Source organism: Panthera onca, chromosome B4 (genome assembly GCF_046562875.1).
Source record: "Panthera onca isolate mPanOnc1 chromosome B4, mPanOnc1 haplotype 2, whole genome shotgun sequence".
In the NCBI taxonomy this organism is placed as follows: domain Eukaryota; kingdom Metazoa; phylum Chordata; class Mammalia; order Carnivora; family Felidae; genus Panthera; species Panthera onca.
The window spans coordinates 77,886,332-77,907,384 of record NC_138345.1 but is presented as its reverse complement, the minus strand read 5'-3'; the positions used below and the strand labels follow the sequence as shown (position 1 = coordinate 77,907,384).

Sequence of the window (21,053 nt, the reverse complement as noted above, 5' to 3'; positions counted from 1 at the left end):
CCTGACCTGAGCCAAAACCAAGAGCTGGACACCAAACTGACTGAGCCACCCAGGCGCCCCTATACATTACCTTTTTAAATCTTGTGGCCACCCTTCAAAGGATATGTTATGCATTTTAACAGATGGAGAGGTTCAGTGAGGTCAGGTAATCTGCTCAGGGTCACATAGTGTCTGAGCGTGGATTCAAACCCAGGTCTCGCGGAGTCAGAGCGCACACTTACCCTAAGTCCCCAGGGCCTTTCCTTACTTCCAGCTCAGCTGATGCACGGCATTGGAGTGTGGCCTATGAACCTGGAAGGAGACCACTCCAGGTGCGGGAGGCTGAATGGCAGGAGCTTGTGGGCTGGGCCACAGGCAGGCCCAGGGTCACTGTGAGAAGAGGAGGGCTGTAACTGGCCTGGAGGGGGGGGGGGGGGGCGGGCAAGGAGACAGCATGGTCTCCCCCCTATCCTCCCCCACCCCACCCTTCTGAGTCAGGAAGGGGCAGAAGTCAAGGTTGTTGTGGGCGTGGGTGTGGCAGGAGGCACCCAACTGATACTGCCCCTAAAGCTTGAGACTGTGTGTCTATACACGTGGGCCTGTGGCTGTGTGCATCTGTGGGTGTTCCCAGCGGTACGTGTGTGCATGCGGGTATGTCCTCAGGCTCACATAGACCAGCACTCTCAGCCTATGTGCAGGTCAGGCAATGTCACCTCCTTCCCTTCCCTGCAAATTTCTGTCCTCTCATTTTCCTTGGGTTGGTTGATTGAGCTTACTCCTTGGGCAGTTTGACTGTGGCCAGACCTTTGTTCTTTCCCTTGGAAGAGGTGAGAGGAAGTCTCCAGATGCAGTCTATGTGACTAAGTTCAGCAGAACCTGCTGACTCGGTCCTCTGCTCCCCAATGAGTGGTCTAAAGGACCTCTAGTAGAGGCCGTATGGTGAAAGAGAAGGGGCAGAGGGATGGGCTGGTAGCTAGTGGGGGACTTGGGGTCCAGGAGGTCTTTTTGAAGGTGGGAAAGAATTAAGCTTGCTGTGGGGAGGGAGCCAAGGGGTGGAGTAGTTCATTGATGGTGGCAAGGTCCCTACCGGACCGCAAAGTGGATGTAGATGTAGATGAAGGTGGAAACAGAAGGCCAGAGGTGAGGGAGCTGTGCCCTTGGCTAAAATGAGAAGAGAATTACCTGGAATGGAAGGGCCAGTATCTGAGGGGATGGAGGGGAGAGACCAGGTAGGTGGCATGAGCTGCCAGGGACAGGTTCCCTCTAGAGAGGGACTAGGAGCTGCCTAAAAGGGGCGAAGCCCAGAATAGGATAGTAGGTGTGAGGCTGGGAGGACAGGTTTGGAGAGCTGGAGGTGGGTTCCCTGAGTCCACAATTGCTGAGATGGAGAGGTTTGGTGATGACCAGGGCCTGAGTATGCTGGTCTTGAGGGTAAGGCCTTGAATGGAGATTGCTGCAGGCCAGGGCAGTTGCTGAGTGAGAGGGGCAGGGAGGACACCATTGTGACAGGAGAGGCGGGGAGCAGAGGGTTTGGGAAGGGGCGAAGGAAGTTTTTCATAAGTCCAGATCCAGAGCTTTCCTTGCTGTGTCTCTGTCCTTCTGAGAGGGGCCCTGCTTTTTCCCCAGCATGCTGGGGCAGGGTGGGGGTGGGGGGGTAAGTGTGATCAAGGTCAAGTCTCCTTTTCCATATTAAGAAGACAAAGCACAGATAACAGAGAATAAAAAAACAAACAGGTTTGGGGTCCATGTCACATCATAGTATTTGCATTGGTAGAACCTTGAAGTTCCATCATCGTATAACCCTGCAAACCAGAACCACTTGTGATTTCTGATGTCCCAGGACATTACCCCCTCTGACACTAGGTAATGCCTCTGTTCTCCAGAGACCCCTCTCAGCAGGGGCTGGAGAGATGCGTATCTGCCCTCCAGGGACCTCACACTCAGTTCTGCCGTCTCTGCTCTGAACCTCTTGCCACTGGTGGCCGGGCTCTCCTCTCCACCTCAGAGAGGTCTACTTCCCTTTTTAGCTTTAGTACCTATGGCTCATGCCTCCCTTAGGGCGGTGGGAATGAGAATACAGTTTTACTTTCAAACAGTGTCCTGCTGACAGCAGGTCCTAGCCGTAGGAGGTGGTGACATCAACAGAGGTCGTGCTGCCAACAAGCAGCTGCAAGAAAGGGCAACTGAAGAGAACCCCAGAACCACCTGACGATCTGCAGCCTTTTCTACCACTCCCCCCACACACACCCCATGGTACAAATCTAGATTTGTAGATTATGACAACTTTCCGGAAGGTGGCAGTAGAGTGTCTTGAGGAAGGGAATAGGGCGAGTAAGCTAACAGAGCCCTGGCTTTCTGAATGCATTGTGCTGGAACCTTCTGGCCTGCCTGGCCAACTTGGTCCCTCACCCTTCAAGGTCCAGTAAAGACACCTCCTTCCTGCTGAGGTCTTGTTAGCCAGGCATGGCACATTTCCCTGAGCCCCAGAGCCCCTGGCATACACCTCTGTTTTCCCACCTCATAAAGGATGTCGTCTACTTGTCTAAACCTTTCATTCTGCCCCTTTGCCTGGCACCTTAGTATTCGCTCAATAAAAATTTGAAGACAGAATATTGAACCTGTAAGTTTAACATGTCTTATCAAAAGCTTAGGTTTGAGAAATAATCATTATCAAAATGGTCTCTGGCATGCCATGGGCCCACTTCACCTTTGAAATTTAATCCTCAGATCAGGCCAGCCCATTGGAGACATGTGCCTGGGAAGAGTTGTTCCCCAGGCCCTGAATCCTTTACCAACCAGTGTTTGGCTCATGCCTTGACTGGTGCTCAGGACTAGGGTAAGAAACTTGTGGGGGACATTTGTGCCATGTTTATGGCATGGCTAAGAGGACACTATTTATTACATCTCGCAGGTCTGCTTCCTGAGGTCCATGAAAAAATGTTCCAAGATTTCTATGCCACCGACGTTTTTGCTTCTTTTGAGTATGGTTGGTGCTCTTTGTTTTGCAACGTGTTTTCGGTTGCTGGGAAGCTCAGAAACAAATCTGTGACGCACTTTCCGTGACGTGTACTAACTGTCCCCCCTCTTCTCTGGAATGTGATTTGTCTATTCTAAATAACGCTTCTGCATTGTGGTGAAACACATTTTGGGAATGAGGCAGATGGCGGTGCCTGCCTGGGCACACAGCGAGCGTGTGCAGGGATGGGTCTGGAACCCAGGTGCTCTGACTTCATCAAGCAGAGACTGAAACTAAGCGGAAAGGAAGTGAACGCTTCTGGGTCAGCCACTGGGGTTTCCTAAGGACCATGAGGCACTGCCTACAGACGCTGGAATCTCTGACTTCAGGCCCAAAGAGGGCCCTGGAACCTCGGGGAGGGCTGAGGTGCACAGAGTACCCAACTGCCGAGCCACTCATCTTTATACAAACCTAGTGTTTCTGTAATGCCTAGCGCCTGGTGGGTGTGTAGCAAACATGTATTACTTGAGTCCCACCTGGATTTGACTATTCCCAGGGGTGGGGTGTCTCACCCATCGACTGACCATTGACTCCATTAGGGCTGGAAGTAAGGACCAGGTGTTCTAGAGGGCAGCGCTCCCGTGGCTGGGACAAAATCATCATCATATTGCCTTTAAGGTGAAGTTAGGGTCAAACATCTCGTTTCCAGATCTCTCTGAGGAAAGTATTTTCAGAGAACTTTAATCCTGGAACGTGCCGGATAAGGCAAGTACTGTGTAGCTGGTGCCTGGAGAAGGGTGGCTCGGGAGGGTGCAACGGTGGGTGGTGGAGAGCAGCCCGTTCCAAGCTGCCATCCAAGCCGCCTGGCCTGTGACTGGCGGGTGGTGGGTCCTCTGAGGCTCTGCGGAACCTCTCTAGGCGCTTCTCTCCCTCTCGCCCGCAGCTCTGTCGAAGATGCACTGGACACCGGAACACGCCCAGCCCCTCAACCAGTGGCCAGAGCAGCACCTGGACGTCTCCTCCACTACCCCGTCGCCGGCCCACAAGTTGGAGCTGCCCCCTGGGGGCCGCCAGCGCTGTCACTATGCTTGGGCACACGACGACATCTCTGCCCTCACAGCCTCCAACCTCCTCAAGCGCTACGCGGAGAAGTACTCAGGGGTCCTGGACTCGCCCTACGAGCGCCCCGCGCTGGGCGGCTATGGCGACGCCGCCTTCCTCAATGGCGCCAAGGGGGACCCCGAGCCCTGGCCAGGGCCCGAGCCACCCTACCCCTTGGCCTCACTCCACGAGGGCCTCCCGGGAACGAAGTCGGCCAGTGGGGGCGGCTCCGGGGGCCTCGGGGGCTCGCCGGTTTTAGCCGGGAACCTGGCTGAACCCCTCTACGCCGGCAATGCGTGCGGGGGCCCGTCGGCGGCGCCCGAGTACGCGGCGGGCTACGGCGGGGGGTACCTGGCCCCCGGCTACTGCGCGCAGACGGGCGCCGCGCTGCCCCCGCCGCCCCCCGCCGCGCTACTGCAGCCCCCGCCTCCGCCGGGTTACGGCCCGTCGGGGCCTCTGTACAACTACCCCGCGGGGGGCTACGCCGCTCAGCCCGGATACGGGGCTCTCCCGCCGCCCCCGGCCCCGCCCCCGGCCCCCTACCTGACCTCCGGCCTGGCGGCGCCCACGCCCCTGCCAGCGCCCGCTCCGCCCCGGCCGGCGCCCACCTCCTACAGCTTCCAGGCGGCCGCTCCCGGCGCCGAGGCCGGGGTGTCGCTGAAGCGCAAGGCGGCCGACGAGGGCGCGGAGGGCCGCTACCGCAAGTACGTCTACGAGCCGGCCAAGACGGCGGCCGACGGCGCCTCCTATCCCGCAACGGACAACGGCGACTGTCGGGGCAACGGGTTCCGGCCGAAGCCGCCGGGCGCCGCGGAGGAGGCGTCTGTCAAGTACGGTGGCGGCGTCCCCCTCAAGGTCTTGGGCTCTCCCGTCTACGGCCCGCAACTCGAGCCCTTTGAAAAGTTCCCGGAGCGCGCTCCGGCGCCGGCTCCCCGCGGGGTCTTCGGAGTGCCGTCGGGAGAGCCCCCCAAAGGCGTGGACCCGGGGGCCCTGGAGCTGGTGACGAGCAAGATGGTGGACTGCGGGCCCCCGGTGCAGTGGGCAGATGTGGCAGGCCAAGGCGCGCTCAAGGCGGCGCTGGAGGAGGAGCTGGTGTGGCCGCTGCTCAGGCCGCCCGCCTACCCTGGCAGCCCGCGCCCGCCGCGGACCGTGCTGCTCTTCGGACCGCGGGGCGCGGGCAAAGCGCTGTTGAGCCGCTGCCTGGCCACGCAGCTGGGCGCCACGCTGCTGCGCCTGCGCGGAGCGACGCTGGCCGCGCCCGGCGCCGCCGAGGGCGCGCACCTCCTCCAGGCCGCCTTCGCGGCTGCGCGCTGCCGCCCGCCCGCCGTGCTCCTCATCAGCGAGCTGGACGCGCTGCTCTCGGCTCGGGACGACGGCGCCGCCACCGCGGGCGCGCTGCAGGCGCCGCTCCTGGCTTGCCTGGACGGCGGCTGCGGCGCGGGGGCGGACGGTGTGCTGGTCGTGGGCACCACCTCGCGGCCCGCGGCTCTGGACGAGGCCACCCGCAGGCGCTTCGCTCTCCGATTCTACGTGGCGCTGCCCGACGGTCCTGCCCGCGGGCAGATCCTGCAGCGGGCGCTGGCCCAGCAGGGCTGCGCGCTGAACGAGCGGGAGCTCGCGGCCCTGGTGCAGGGCACCCAGGGCTTCTCCGGGGGCGAGCTGGGGCAGCTGTGCCAGCAGGCGGCGGCCGGGGCGGGCCTCCCGGGGCTGCAGCGGCCCCTCTCCTACAAGGACTTGGAGGCAGCGCTCGCCAAGGTGGGCCCTAGGGCCTCCCCCAAGGACCTGGACTCGTACGTGGAATGGGACAAAATGTACGGCTCCGGACACTGACGGCGCGCCGGGAGGTCGCGGGAGCAGCCGCCCCTTCCTCCCAGCCCTTCCGTCCGGGAGGGGGATGTCTTTAACCAAACCGGGCTGGGAGGGTGCCGGAGTGATGAATGTGGGCTGGGGGAGGGGTGGGGCTGCCGGTGGATTTTTTTTCGTAGGAAGGAAAATGCTTCTGCTAGGCAGATAGATGCCATATGCGCTGTGTACTCAGGTTTTTCCTATTTATTGTGGACGGGAAGTTCGCCATCTCTGCCCAGCCGACGGGGCGACCCGGGATGGGCTGGCACCCGGGGCCTAAGGAACTCCTGCGCCCTCTCCACAATCCTTTTGTCTCCTCGCGCTCTGAATGCGCCCCCCCCTCCTCCCCTTCTCTGCATTCGCGTAGTTTTTTCTCTCCGTGGCTTTGTCACTACTGACCTGTCCCTCATATGCTGGCCCTGTTTCTCTTTTGCTCCTCCCTCCCCTATCTCTCCATCTATCACCCTCTGTGCTTCTGTCTCCATCCCTTGCTCTCCAGCCTGTTTTCCCTTGGTCCTTCTCATTCAAAGAATGCAGTGTCCCTTTGCAGGAGATCTGGAAGTCCGGGGCTGAGGAGGAGGGTGTGGGGAGTTCCCTCCCACCCCATTATCCCTCACCCAGTTGTATCCTTGGGCCTTGGGGGGTGGGAGAAGGCAAGCAAAACAAACAAAACAAAACAAAACAAAACAAAAAAAACAAAACACCCAAAGAAGGGTTTTTGTTTGTTTGTTTGTTTTTGAGGGGGAAGTCCCAGAAATGTAGCTTGTTTAGGCCTCTTATTTTTGTAAGATGTGTAGAATTTGCTGTTTTTCGTTTTGTTTTGACAACTCAGGAAGAAACTGACCTCAGAAAGAATGTTAGACTTTGGCTGCTCTCCTGTGTGTTCCCTGCCCCCCCCCCCCCCCCCCCCCCCCCCCCCGAGGAACAGATTCTCCCAGAAGACTCAGAAAGTGAAACTTGTGGGTAACAGGAGAGGAAGGCCCAGAGCCCCACGGACACCCCTGCTCTTCCTGGGACAGAAGCGGAATGTATTTCTAGGGCTTCCTCCCCAGGTCCAAGGTTGTAGGCAGGGGTGTGGGGGAGTGGGTTGTGGGATTTGAGAGGAGGTAGGTCCTGTTGCTCTCCCCCTGAGCCCCACTCTCCAGCTTAGTGTTTTTTTCGTTAGGGTTATCCAGAGGGAGGCCCTTGCCCCCTCCCTGTCCCAGATCCAGAAAGAGAGGACCCAAATGGGAAGGTGTCCGAGGCAGAAAGTCCCCAGAGTGGTCATCTCACCTGGCCCTTCCCTAGGTAGAGATCTTCTATAATTTAGGATTCCCTCGGGAGAGAAGACCGTGTGGCCATGAGTCTGGCTGGGCACAAAACTGACTACAGACTCAGCTTCCCTGTATGTTGGGAGGCTCCAAGGAGTAAGTAGCACCAATTACAGAAGGTTCTGTGGGGAAGCGGGCCTGTTCCGTTCTCCTAGGGTCCTCGGTTGGGAGCCCCAGGGGCTTCCAGAGGGTGAAAGGGATGGGCAAGCTGGTTTTCCCTGATGCTAGGAGTTTCCCTGATGCTAGGGTGGGAGTTCCACCCAAACTTTCCACCAGAAGCCAGCCTCAGGGAAGGGGCGGGTGCGGGGGGCTTCCTTGTGAGAAGAATATTCCTGTCCTTCCCAGCAACTTTCCCTTGATAGGGCTTCTCTCCCTCAGGGAGCCCATTTCACCACTCTGACCTTTGGTCCAAAGCAGGAGGCAAGCCCTCACCCTACCTCTTCTCTCTCCCACCCCAGCCTCCCTCCCTGTTCCCTGCTCACCCTTCCAGCTCCTCCAGTCTCTGTACCATCTCCCACTCTCTGCTGGAAGGGTGTCCACAGGGGACATTTCAGGTGCCAAGGTGCCGAGGGCCTGTGCTGGCCTAGGGCTGCTAACAGGAAAGCTGCTCTGTTTCTCCCCCACCCCCCGCTTTTCATCCTTGGTCTTTCTGGCCCTCCTCTCCTCGGAGCTGGCTGACCGCAGGGCTTTGGTGCCTCAGCAGCAGTGGGTTGCACTGCTGTAAAGGGCCCTTTGGAGGGTGCAGGGCGTGAGAAGTTTCTCTCAGGTGTGTGTATGTATATGGGGGTGGGGGTGGAGGGCCCTGGGGAGTGGGGTTGGGATCTCAGCCTTCCCTTCAAGAGGCAGGCAGCTGGCGGTGGGGGGAGGAACTCACTGAGACCCCAGGGCCCCCACTGCCTCCTTCACTGGTCTTGGGGAGCTTTGCACAAGGAGACAGCCCCCAGTCTACTAGCACCTACCTCATGGGCACTGGGGCAGGTGGGGGGAAGGGCAGGTCCAGCTCTGGCAATGTTGGGGGGGGGGCATACCAAAGAATCCAGGGGCACGGATGTGGGGAGGACAGACTCGGCAAGCTGGTCCTCCTCTTCCTCTACCCAGACTGGGGTTGGGTTCCTCTCCTCCAGCTGTAACCATTTCTACCTCATTTTGCTGCGTGTTGTACATGGACGTATTTATCTCCTGTCTGATGATGCTCTGCAGTTGTGGTCTGTCTACCTCAGAAGAGACTGTATTTTAAAAGAAAGTATTACACAGTATTAAAGCAATGACATGTGGCTTCCAGAGAATTTCTTGGGGGCAGCAGGATGTGGGGAGCCCTTGGGGAATGCTTGGGCATCCAGGGCTGCCGGGCATGTGGTCCTGTGGGCGTTTCTAGTCCTTCAGCAAACCATTACTGTGGGTCTCCCGTTCCTCATTTTGGCACAGCAAGTGCCTACCAAGTATTGGGCGCTAAGGCTACCAGGTGAAAAGCCCCTGGATAGGGAAGCCCCTCCTGTAGTTAAGAGCTCACAGAGGCTCAGAATTGGGGCTGACTCCTATCTGCAGAGCCCCAAGGTATGAGGGGAAAGAAGGGCTCACACGTTTGGTGAACGAGTGAATAGATGAATAAATGAATGCTTGGAGAAAAGGGGGCAGCTTGAAGAGGAAGGTGCACCCAGAATGTGGACAGCAGCCCTCATTGGCTTGAGCTAAGATCAGACTTTGTTCTTGGAGGGAGGGGAAGGGGGCAGAGGGCAGGCTATGGAAAGGGCCTAGTTCCAGTCTTCAGGGTCACATGGGACCCTTTGTCCACCACCATCTGTCAATTCCCAAACTCTGTCTTTGCCAGCTTATCATAAACGGAGCCTGAGAAAACTAGGAAGGAAGGAAGACCTTGCTGAAAAAGTTGTACGTAGATACCTGTCAGAGGTGTGGACCTACAGTTTCCTGAGGTCCTTGAATGCTCTAAGCAAAATTATTGAAAATGCACCAAAGTGCAAGGATTACAGTACGTGTGCACAGGGCCTCAGGGCTCAGGGCCACCCTGGGCTTTCAGGAGGCAAAGCAAGCCCGAGGGGAGAGCCTGCAAAGCAGTTTCCCTCGAAAGAGAAACAATTGTGTGCCTGGATAAGGGGGGCTCTAGGGCATTGGCCCAGGACTCAGAGACTAACCCGTCTTGGCCCCTAGAGGCCTAGACACTGTGCAGACACTGTGTAGTCCTGAGGATACAGAAATGGTTAAGCACAGCTGCTGTTCTGGAGAGCTCACGATAAAGGGTGAGAAAAGCTCAAAAAATGGATTATTTGATTATTATTATTATTTTTTTTTTTTTTAAAGTAGGCTCCACACCCAATGTGGGGCTCGGACTCAGGACTCTGAGATCAAGAGTCACACGCTCTACTGACTGAGCCAGCCAGGCGCCCCCATAATGGATCATTTGAAAATACAACTGGAAAAAGCTGCTGGGGAGGGATCATATGAAAATCATATATTCTCACGTTTGGTACAGTATTTCGTATGTGGAAGACACTAAACAAATGCTGGACAAGTCCTTCAATTAATGATTTTCCAGATAAGTGTCCCAATGGAGGATGCACAGGCTATCTCAATGCCCAGAAGAGATTCTAACCTGCGGTGGTGGTGGTGTGTCAGAAAAACTTCCTGGAGGGGGTACAGCCCAACGAAACTGGAGGCTGGAACCCACCACGGGTGTGATTTGTTACAAAAGCATCAAGTGAGGGCAGGAGTGGGGGGAGTGGGGGTTCGGGGGAGAAATGAGGCTGGACGGATCCTTGGGACTGTACCACCTTAGCAGGAGGAACTTTCATGCCCTGTGAAGAGCCCAGGATCTGAGATGAAGGTCATGGGTGCGTGTTTGGACAGGGACTGATTTGCAAGTCATGAATTCACACACACACTGATTGAAAACATCTTTCCTGAACACCTACTCTGCACTAGTTGCCATTGGGACAACAAAAGGACCTTACAGCCAAATGGAGGAGACAGTAAAAAGGCAGAACTGCGGTGTGTTGCAGGAGAGAATAAGAGGGATTCTTAATGGAGAGGGGCAAAGGCTGTGTGCTGGGGTCAGAGAGGGCTTCCCAGAAAGGACCCACTCTGGCTGAGGAGTGACTAGGGCAGAAGCGTGTGGGCCAAGAGCCAAAGGGGAGCCAGAGCTGAGGTTGCTCAGGAAACAAGGCCAGTGAGTGGGGCCCCAGCGTGTGTGCAGTGGGAGTGGGCACTTGAATAGCTCACCTTATCTAGACAAGAGGAGATGAGGGTCTGGAGGTACCTGTGGGAGGGTGGGAATTGGTAGAGTCTATGAATATTTGGTAGTCCGAGAATTAGGGATTGGATATTGGATAATGGGGAGCAAGGGGTCTAGGGCTTGTGCTGGAGGCTGAGTGGTTACAAATGGATTATTGGAGATGTGGGAGACTTGCTAAGTTTGAGGCATTAGTGGGATGGCTGGGTGTCAGGCGTTGGGCAGGCATTTTAATAGAAGGGCCCAGGATTCTATCCTATCCTAGGGGACTGGGTCCCCCCCCCCCCCCGCTACCCTTGGGTGTTGAAGAACTCACTCCAATTCCTTTTGATTCCTAGTTTCTGGGTGCTGGGAGATTCCCACCAAGTCCCAAGTGTCAGCTGCCCCCTGGCCCCCAGTCCCGGCCGGCGGAAGCCCCGCCCTCTCCCCTCCCCCGTCGCCAGGGTCAGGCTCCCCTCCCCCACCATGGGTGTTCTGAGCTCCTCCCCGCCCAGTCGGGTCACAGACGGCGATGGCAACGGGGACGGCGACGGCCGCGCGGGCCCGGGCCCTGGCGTTGGCGCTCTGGGGCTGGGCGCTGGCCCCGGCGGGGGCCTTGGACGCTATGGGCCCCCACGCGGCCGTCCGTCTGGCCGAGCTGCTCACCCCGGAGGAGTGCGACCATTTCCAGTCGCTCCTGAAGGTGCCCGAGCCGGACGTCGAGGCCGAGCTGGCCCGGCTCTCTGAGGACCGGCTGGCCCGCGCGGAGACGCTGGGGCCCACGTCCAAGCCGCCGGGCAGGCTGTGGCGGCTGTGGCGGCGGCGGCGGAAGCGGGCGGCGGCCGAGTCCGCGGAGGTGTCGGACGGCTGCCGGGAGAGGCTGGCGGACTGGCTGGCGGCCGAGGCCCCGACCCTCTCTTGGGACCGCGTGGCCCGGGCGCTGCGGCGCTGCGGCCGGCCGGACGTGGCCCGGGAGCTGGGCAAGAACCTCCACCAGCAGGCGACGCTGCAGCTGCGCAAGTTCGGCCAGGCCTACCTGCGCCCGCCGGCCGCCCCCGCCCCCGGCCCCGCCCCCGCCCCGCCCCCGCCCCCGGCCCCGCCCCCGCCCCCGGCCCCGGCCCCGCCCCCGCGCCCCCGCCGCGCCGCGCTCCCGGAGCCCGACTGGGACCAGCTGCAGCTGATCTTGGAGCGTCTGCCCCAGGCACCGTACGAGCGCAACCCCGCCGGCTGGGTCGGGCCGCTGGCGCTCGGCCTCCTCACCGGCTTCGTGGGGGCGTTGGGCGCCGGGGCGCTGTTCATCACGCTCACGCTGTGGCTCACGGGCGGCGACGGCCACGGCCCGGGCCCCGGCCCTCCCCGGCGCAGGTCCGCCCAGGCGCGCGGCGGGCGGCAAGCCAGGCCGCCCCTGTCTGCAGAGCAGCTCGAGCCGTCGAGGGCCCGGGCTGCACGCGGGCCGGTCCCCCCTCGCCTCAGTTTCCCCGGCCGTAAAACGGGAGCGCAGCCCCGGCAGAGTGCCGTCTTCCCCGTATTATAAACGTTACCAAATACGCAAAGGAGGGAGCATTCGTTGGTTTGTTGGAAATGGCCGCACACCCGGCGGGACTGCCGGTGGGAGAGGAGGGGCTGGGGTGCTAGGGTGCCGGGGTGGGAGGCAGGCCCTCCCTCTTGTCAGCCTTAGAGCCTTCTTATCTCGCAGTAGCTCTTGCACCGAGAGCTACCATTTATTGAGTGCCAACTGTATGCCAGGCCCTGTGCTAAGCGGGTTGCGTACGTTATTTGATAAAAGCTTCAGAACCCAAGAAAAGCAGGTATGATCTCCATTACACATAAAGAAACTGGCCACAACTAGTCGGTGGCATAGTCAGGGTTTTGAACCCAGAGCTGCCTGAGCTGAGAGTTTGAATCCCAGAGGGAGTGATCTGTGACTCCCCAGAGGGAGCTTGACAAACCAGGTGCGACCTGAACAAGAGGCGGGGTTTCTGTTTACTCTGAGGCCCTGCAGGAGTGTGCAGGGTGGGGTGGCACAGCTAGAGGTGGTGTCCCCACTTTCAGGGGCCGCTGCCTCCAAGCTGCTCTTCTACTCAGACCCCTGAAGGTCCACCTGGAGCCCCAAAGCTTTCCCACCCACGTGAGTGGCCAGGGCCCTGCCAGCCCATCTAAGGAGCTGAGCCTGGGTGAGCCCTTAGACTCTGTCCCCTGTCACGGGGGAGGGCAAAGAGGACAGCCGTGGGGTCTTGCTGGGTAGGAGGGTCTGTCCACCCCCCGGGGGGGCGAGGGGCTTTGCTGTGAGAGCAGTGACAGAATGACAGTCCAGTCCAAGAGGAGAGTTGAAAACAAGATTGACGTAACCCTTTATTGCAAATTCTAAAGTAAAAAGATGTACAGTACAAAGTAAAATTGAAATTTCAGACTATAAACTTCCAATCCACTTATGCATTCTCATTTCTCAAGCATTTCTGCCATTTCCGCGTAAACGGAACAGGGAACAAGTCGAGGTGGTGAGGGAAGGAGATACAGCGAGGGAAAAAAATTAAGTGTCTAGAATAATCACAAACCCCAGAAGCAAGTGAAAGGAAAGACATTTTCTCGACCTGCTGTCCTGGTGATGAGAAGCGGGGGTGATTGGAGCAGTGCAGTTTAAAATGGCTCTCAGAATAGCAGCATTTATGGTACCATTTCATCTTCCTTAAGTCCAAATAATTCTTTGCCCTTCCCTAGTGCCTTTGCCTCTGTATCTCAAAACACTTTACAAAACATTTAGTTAAAGCCTCACAACACCCCTGTGAGGTAGGTCAGTATTATTATCCCCATTTTACAGATGAGGAAACTGAGGCACAGAGAGGTTAAGTGACTTGCCCAAGGCCACACAGCGAGCCAGTGGTTGAGCTGGGGATGGAACACAGGAGTTCTGCCCCTTTTCTGGAACCACTGGACCACGCTCCCCTTTACCTATATACATTCTTCACACACACACATCACACGTGCACACCCGCCCACCCCACCCCACTTAGCCTCTATGTACAGCAAACAGCAGTGGGGGGCAGGGGCAGGGGGTGCCTCAGGAGCATTTTAATGGAGGAAATCTTGGAAAAGGAATCCAAGAAGGCACAGAGCTGAGCCACAAAGCAGACTCTGTGCAAACCTTGGGCCCCTCCCGACCCAGACTTCCTCCTCTCTCCTGATGTCCCCCTGGCTGGCTAGTTGCAGCCGATTCTTTAGGGGGTGGGGGTACCTGAAAATGAACGAAGCTTTTTGCAAGACTTTGGGCAACATCTGAGAAAAGAAGTAGGCATCATTGCAGAAGACGCCCAGGACTCAAGTCACAAAGTCGTAACCCATGGCGATCTCACCTCCACAGCAGGCCTGGAGGCTGGGGCCGAGAGGAGGAGGATGGGGACTGACCTACCAGCCAGACTAGAGTGGGCACTTCAGAATCCTCCTGAGAGTGTTCCTGGACCAGGAGACATGGCCTAGAGAGGGATGTCCCCAAAGCAGGGCAGGGTGAGGGAGGGGAGCGGTGCCCCTCTACCCTGCACGGATGTGAACGAGACCAGCCGTAGTCTGCTGGTGTATGTGTTGGGGTGATGGAGGGCAGGGCCCAGCGTTAGCTAGCAGAGTGGAGGCTGTTGGGCATCGTGCTCGCCCGAGCTTTGGGGCATCGGCATAGCTCTTTCCTTAACGTACCGGTGAGAAAGGCAGAAGTGAGGCCAGCCCGGCTGGGTTGGCTGACATCATCTTGGGGGGCTCTGCCGGGTGGACTGGTGAAGAAGGGGTTTTGTGGACGGTTAAGCACTGGCCCGGGAGTGGGGAGAACATCACATGCAATGGGTGAGTGGGGGTCTGGGGGGGCGGTGGGGGGTTGGTGGGCAGGACCTTGCTTTTCTCTCCAATCTCTACTTCTCAGCCAGAACTTAGCGAGAGACCCTGATCTCTCTCCCTTCTGTTCCCCTCCTTTCCCCACACGTGCTAAGGTCCCAATTCCCAGACCCCTCCCAGGACTCAAGAATCGGGAGAGTCAAGCAACAAACGGACACCAAGACAGGCTTCCCTTGTACAGTAAAAAGGGTCATTTTTATTTTGTTTCCTCTTGGCTTATAGTAGTGATGTACTTTGTATCACGTCTCATTTAGAGCAGTGTTGGCCTCCATGCATTCACTAATACACTCATCTTCACTAGTGGTCTTTTACAAATTTACACGGGTTGCGGCGGAAAAGAAAAGAACTCTGGGCACTGTCGTTCCAGGGGCTTTGACCGGGAGCTTCTGCTTACTTCTCCCCAGTCAACTTCCGACACCGAAAGTGGCTCATTTAGAGAAGTGGGAGTAGGTCATGTTGACTCGGGAAGGTTTCGCTGCTCTCGCCCTCTGAATTACGGAGTCTCCTCAGCCTGAGCAGCAAGGAGGTTAAGGGAAGAAGAGGGGAAGGTGTTTTGCACACACAAACCAGCAACCGTGTCAGCTGCTGCTCAGTGGCTTTGGCTCTGCATTTGAAGTTAACAGCATCACACGTCTTTTTGCTTTTTGTCCTTTTTTAAAGGTGAATTGTGGAGTATAAATACTGCACCAAGGACCTGGCTACAAAAAATAAATATTTATATTATATTTATATATCTATATATATATATGTGCAGTGATACTGTGGCTGCTGCTGCTTTTTGATTGGCTTCGTTAATATTTGGCAAAGCGTTGCCACTTACCCACCCGGCGAGGGCGTACAAAAACGTCCTCACTGGTTCTTTCAGTTCAATGCCTGTTAACTGCGGGTGTAGACTGCTGGTGATGGTGTCATTTACTACCGAAGAAGTGTGGAGCAGGGCGGGTGAGTGAGAGAGTGAGTGAGCGAGTGGGCGGAGGGGCGGCGGGTGAGGGACAAGAAGGTAGGAAAAGTTAAAAAAAAAAAAAAAGTTGAAACATCAAGTAAGAGTGGAGGTGGCTTCTTCCCTGTGAAGCTGGCTGATGGGTGTCAGATACCAAGGCCCATGTGTGTGTTACTGAGGAGATAGCTGCTGGGGGTCTGGGGGAGGGAAAAGGGCAGATCTTAGAAAAAAAAATCTCATTAATATGCTCTAGTAGCTTAATGACATCACTAGCACGAGCACTTGGGGTACCGAGCGGGGTCTTCTAGCTCTGTTGCCCATCTCAAGACCTAAGAACAATGATGAAGTGTAGCCAAATCTTGCATAGAAGTGGTTAGAATTTATTGCACATTGGAACAAAAATATATATATTTTTTGTTGTTTTGGAAAAGACCATTAGCAATAAAAAATTTTTTGTCTGTCTGTCTGGTTTGGGGATGTACATTGGCTGACAGCATCTAAGTTCTAAGAAGAAAGAAAAGTATAAAAAATAAAAATAAACATGACAATGGCATAAGCCAGAAGCCATTTCCTATTTAATAAGTTGTTAATTTGTATTTACAAAAAGGCATGCCGATAAAATAAAATGATATATTACAGTATTTATAATTCTCTTAAAAAGAATAGCCACACACGTCAGCTTCGTGTTTTGTGCTGTTGACGACGTCGCCTGTACATGTTACTATACATTCGTCCTAGCGGTTAGCAGGGTCACTGAGAGAAATGCTTTTCCAACCTGGGTCGCGTGTAGTACGAAAGTTCTACGGAGGAGGCCGCAGAAGCAGGCTTAGGAGAGCCGGGCAGAGTTTCTAATGGTCCAAGAAGACAGAAAGCTCGGCTTACTGCCTCGCTGTGTTGGTCGTACGCAAAACTAGTCGGGTGGGTGGTGCGGTCCCACCGAGTGCTTCTGCTACAAGGCAGAATGGTGTGTCTGATCGCGGGGGGTCTTTAGCCCCCCCCTCTACTTTATGGTGCAGGAGGAATTTTAGTTTGGTTTAGTTCGCATGCTAAAGTCTCTCCTCATTCTTTGTATCGACTTCCTGAGACACTCAACTGCAGCATCCTGGCTTTGAGATCTAGTCCTCGGATGAGAAGCCCCTGGACTAAAAACAGTCTTCCCTAAAGCGGGAGAGGGGACGGAAGACAGGACGCTCCCCCCAGAGCCACCCTCCGATGACAGCGGGCAGGTCACTAAGCAGGCGGCACGACGGGCTAGAAAGGGGACGTGCCGGGCAGGGGAAGCTGCGACAGTTTAGGAATTAGTACTGAATCGCTTTCTCATGAGAATCGGTGCGATAAAGAAACCACGTGGGCTTGGTTCAGAGGCGGCTCCCTCTCTACCTCGGGTCCCACCAGTGACTATGTGTTCGCTAGAACGTGAAAGGAAGGAACCACAGCCGTTAGCCCCAGCGCGGCCGCCCTCACCCGCCTGTGCAAGTAAGGGAAGCCCTGCTTGGTGGAAAGACAAGATGGAGACAAGAGGCATCATGCAGTGTGTGAGCTTGTGACAACCCCTCTGCCGAGGGAGAGGCCCGTTCAGGATATCCGAATCCCTCTCCGGCTGGTCCCAAGCCCAGAGAGAGCCACAGTGCAGCAGGACGTGATACTACCTGAAGCGAGCACCCCAGACCCCCCCCGTGAAAGCTTAAGTTCCCCAAATTACCCCCTAGAGATGCCATGCCACTTTGAACAGCGCTTGTACCTCTGCCCCAAACAAGTGTCAGTTCTCCAGCATGAAGGCTAAACAATCATCATAAATATTGCAATACAAATGAACTGGGTTTTGTTGTTGTTGTTGTTTTGATTTCTGTTTTTAGCCCTAGGATTTGGTTTTACAGTGACATTATTAATACAAAGCCATTCGAGATCGAAGTTTCCCCGTGGACGGGACACCGAGCAGCATTAAACAGTTCGTCTTTCAAAATGGGCAACAATGGCTGTATGTTAGAGATGTCTGTTAAACATGTACACACAACGGATCCATCTGCTTGTTGGACTGGGTCTGTTTTCTGTTGGTAGTGGTGGTGGGGTCAATCGGTCGGTTGTGTTTCCCTACCCAGAAGATGTATGAAAGACTTCTACGAATTCGTAAGGAATTGCAGTGGAATGGAACGCTTACCGTTTTGTTCTCCGAATACAGTGAACGGTGCAGGGCTGGGTCCTGTCCAAAGGCTGACCCAGGGCAGGGGACAGGGTTAGTAGTGTCCTGTGGTGTATGGTTCTCATGCATGACTTCTGATCACGGCATGCCATCATGCAAATCATTTCTACGCAGTGAACGAGCACAATGTTTGGAATCGGCCTGAGCAAGTCCTCCTCAGCCTGAAGAAACCTGATTGTTTTCCCCCACCCATCTCCAAACCACGTGAAGCCATGTGGAGAAGATGCGGTTTATGTCAAAGAAACGGACAATTAAATGACACGGGCTAGATGGGAGTGTGTGTGTGTGTGTTTCCTGTGTGCTGCTTAGCTTAACTAATGTAAGAATGCAAATACAGTTTGCACGAACAAACAAACTTTTAAAGTGATGCTTTCTGCTTCTGAGAATCACCAAAATGAAAAAATAAAATCCATTTGGCTGCAACGGAAATATGCTGGTCCCGGCAGCCTCTCCTCTGGTTTTCGTATCCTGTTGGTTTTGTCCTAAGTTGCATTGACTGATGTGGAACATGCAGTAACCACCTGCCCAAGCATTAGAAAATCTGTGAGTCCAGGGAGCAGGGTCCTTTGCCCTCGGCAGGTCACTGCTCAAGATGCAACCGTGTTACATGGTAAGCCGACTACGTTTGGTATAGATCTTCGGGTTAAAGTGTCTCCACAGCTGTCCTGCATTGATAATACTCAGGAAGTTTGTAAACAATCTTTCGCTTGCAAGTTTTACATCTGTACAATGTTTAATTTTTGCTTTCCTCTAACACTTGGATTCTCTGACCTCTTTTTGTCTTTTGGCTCTTTCCCTTCTTCCTTCCTCTGCCCGTTGTTGCTTCTCCTTCTCAGGTTTCGTTACACTGTCATAGGACGGGAGGGAGGCTGTGGACGGGGTGCTCTCTTTTTTCTCCCGGTGTGTGCCTCCGTTCTCCAGCTTATTGGAAGTGGTCTTTTTGCAAACGAAACCCCGTCTTGCTAAATGTCCCCGGTAGGCGCGCTGCAGGACCACCGCCGACACCTCCTCCTGCTTGCGCCGCAGTGTGGTCGTGATGGGCTCGTAAGACACTTTGGAAGGATTGGATGCCACGAACCGCTCCTCCATCTGCTGCCGGAGGATGTCCAACTCCCCGCTGTCCCCCAGGACCCGCTTGGTGAAGGCAAAAAGGATGTCCAAGCAGTGGATGCGATCCCCGCTGACCATCGGCAGATCCATGGCAATGAGCTCGATGGTGTTCGGCTTGGGCACTCGGAGAGGGTGCTCCAAGGCGTCTGCAAAGTCTGCCAGCTTACAGTACTCGATGAACTGGGTGGCGTCGGGGTCAAACTTCTCCCAGATCTCATAGAAGGTCTCGAAGTCGTCCTCGCTCAGAGGGTCCGCGCTCTCCTCTGTGGCCACACTGAAGTTCTCCAAGATGATGGCGATGTACATGTTCACAACAATCAGGAAGGAGATGATGATGTAGCTTACGAAGAAGAAGATGCCCACCGAGGGGTTCCCGCAGTCTCCCTTGAAGCCACTCCCCGGGTGCTCCTTATCCAGGCTGCAGTCAGGGGGGCGGTTCAGGATGGGCAGCAGGAGGCCATCCCAACCAGCCGACGTCGTGATCTGAAACAGGCAGATCATGCTGTTGCCAAATGTCTCAAAGTTGAACATGTCGTCGATGCCGGCCTCGTGCTTCACGTATGCGAAATTGGACATCCCAAAGATGGAGAAGATGAACATGACCAGGAAGAGCAGAAGGCCAATGTTGAACAGAGCAGGCAAGGACATCATTAAGGCAAAGAGCAGGGTACGGATCCCTTTGGCGCCTTTGATCAGACGCAAGATGCGCCCAATACGGGCCAACCGGATGACTCGGAATAGGGTTGGGGACACAAAGTATTTCTCAATGATATCAGCCAGGAACATTCCTAAGAGGGCAGAAGAAGAAATGTTACTGAGATTGGAGACCCCTTTCTCGTTACTTATGTCACCTGGCACTGGAGCCCTTAAGTTCAAAGGACTTCACAGAGTCAGTGCCTAACGATTCAATCTGAACTCTCAGGATTTCAAAACAAAGTCACATGCTTCAACCGTACGGAAAAGCAGAGAAAACACTAAAACGGACACCTATGCACCAGGCATCCAGATTTAACAGATGCTAGTATTTTACCAAATTTGCTTTCTCCCTTCATCCCTGAAAGCAACCGCAATCCTGGAGATGGTGTGTATGTACCATTCCAGTTTCTTCATTTCGCTGTGCATGAATCTATAACTACTATACACACGGACAGACAGCATCCTGGCAGCCTACTGTCCTGAAAGAATTATACCGTATCTATCTGTTTAGAACAAGTTTTTTAGATCCCTAACTTGGTCTTCAGACTTCGCGCTATGTTTGTGAGACTGATCTCTGGCGTTAAGAGAATTTTGGATTGTTCATTTTCACTGGTGAGCCGTACTCCATTTCATGCATAGGTCCTCATTTATCTGTTTTCTTATTCAAGGACAAGGAGTTTTCCTTGGGTTTGTGCGTGTGTGGCTTTCCAAGGTGTTACTGATTCCTCTCCAAAATGCTATCAAATTTCCATATCCACAGACAATGGATGAGAGGTCCCGGCGCCACCCATGACTTCATGACCCTTTGGCTGCGATGTCTTAGTTACTTCGCTGTGGTGCCAATTTTCCAAGTATCTTCTGCCTGGCTCTGAAAAGACATTTTTGGTTTCTTATTGTCCCATGTCCCTATCCTTTCTACGCCAAAGTAGCCTAGAAAACCAAAGGGACCTCCCAGAAGTGGCTTTTAACTCAGAGCTTCTAGACTTGTGCTTACAGCCACAGATCAGAAACAGCATTGGCAGACAAAAAGGTCAAGGCGTAGGTGGGATGTGAAAGTCAAGGGTGACCACGTAAAACGAGAGGGCCTTTCTCTGTTTATGTTTAGTCAGGAGTCCACTCAGCTGGACCGCTTGCCTTTAACACTGCACAGCAATAATGGGAGCCCAGAGAGGGACCACAGAAGGAAGGAGACGCGCAATGGTTGCGACACGGCAGCTGAAGGGATGGCAATGACATGCTGTCTTTCTTCAGTGCCTTCTCTTGCTGTCAAGGCCCTAATGAGACAACACGAGTTTCTACTGACAGGAAGGATTTACTCTGAATAAGGAAACATCTTTCAACCCTAAGGACTCATAAATACTGGTGAAGTGAACTGCAGAAGCCTATATAATCCCCTTATTTGAACCCTTTTCTTTTCTTTTTTTTTTTTTTTAAAGTAGGCTCCCATGCCCAGTGCGGGGCTTGAACTCACAACCCCGAGACAGAGTTATATGCTCTACCGACCGAGCCAGCCAAGCACGCCACCTGCCCCCCCACCCCCAACTCTTATCTGAGTTTTTTAAGTTGGGACAGAATCTTAACTTTCAGGAAGGGATGAGACACAGGAAGTTTGGACAGCCTCTTGGGGCCTCTTCTGGAGTTCGTATTCCATGAGGTATTCGAGCTTTCAAGAAAATCTCTACCTCAGCCAGGACCCAAGATGAATTCTCAGCTCTCTTCTTTTTAATGTCTCAATTAAGTCATAACCGGTGACTGTAAGAAGTCAGGTGACATCTGTAAAACTTGCATTCCGTGTCCGGTGGGCAAGTGAGGCTTCA

At 55.0% G+C, this 21,053-nt stretch overlaps 3 protein-coding genes across 8 annotated transcripts in view; 2 read left to right on the top strand and 1 right to left on the bottom strand.

Annotated features, from left to right (window-relative positions):
- Window positions 1-7,186, top strand: part of FIGNL2 (fidgetin like 2) — a 30,477-nt gene extending 23,291 nt beyond the window's left edge. The window contains exon 2 of the mRNA XM_060657571.3: window positions 3,879-7,186. Within this exon, the coding sequence (XP_060513554.1) occupies window positions 3,890-5,866 (1,977 nt within the window). The 5' untranslated portion in view covers window positions 3,879-3,889 and the 3' untranslated portion in view covers window positions 5,867-7,186. The remainder of the gene's footprint in view (window positions 1-3,878) is intronic.
- Window positions 7,187-10,920: 3,734 nt separating this feature from the next.
- On the top strand, window positions 10,921-11,968 carry TMDD1 (transmembrane and death domain 1). The gene has a single exon (XM_060657583.3). It carries the CDS (start codon window positions 10,947-10,949, stop codon window positions 11,946-11,948), a length of 1,002 nt encoding a protein of 333 aa, XP_060513566.3. The 5' UTR covers window positions 10,921-10,946; the 3' UTR covers window positions 11,949-11,968.
- Window positions 11,969-12,736: 768 nt separating this feature from the next.
- Window positions 12,737-21,053, bottom strand: part of SCN8A (sodium voltage-gated channel alpha subunit 8) — a 177,248-nt gene continuing 168,931 nt past the window's right edge. For 5 of the 6 annotated variants that reach the window (XM_081796162.1, XM_081796165.1, XM_081796163.1 and 2 more), the window contains one exon: window positions 12,737-19,328. In XM_081796162.1, the coding sequence (XP_081652288.1) occupies window positions 18,181-19,328 (1,148 nt within the window). In that variant the 3' untranslated portion in view covers window positions 12,737-18,180. The remainder of the gene's footprint in view (window positions 19,329-21,053) is intronic. The other variant, XM_081796166.1, reaches the window with a different exon arrangement.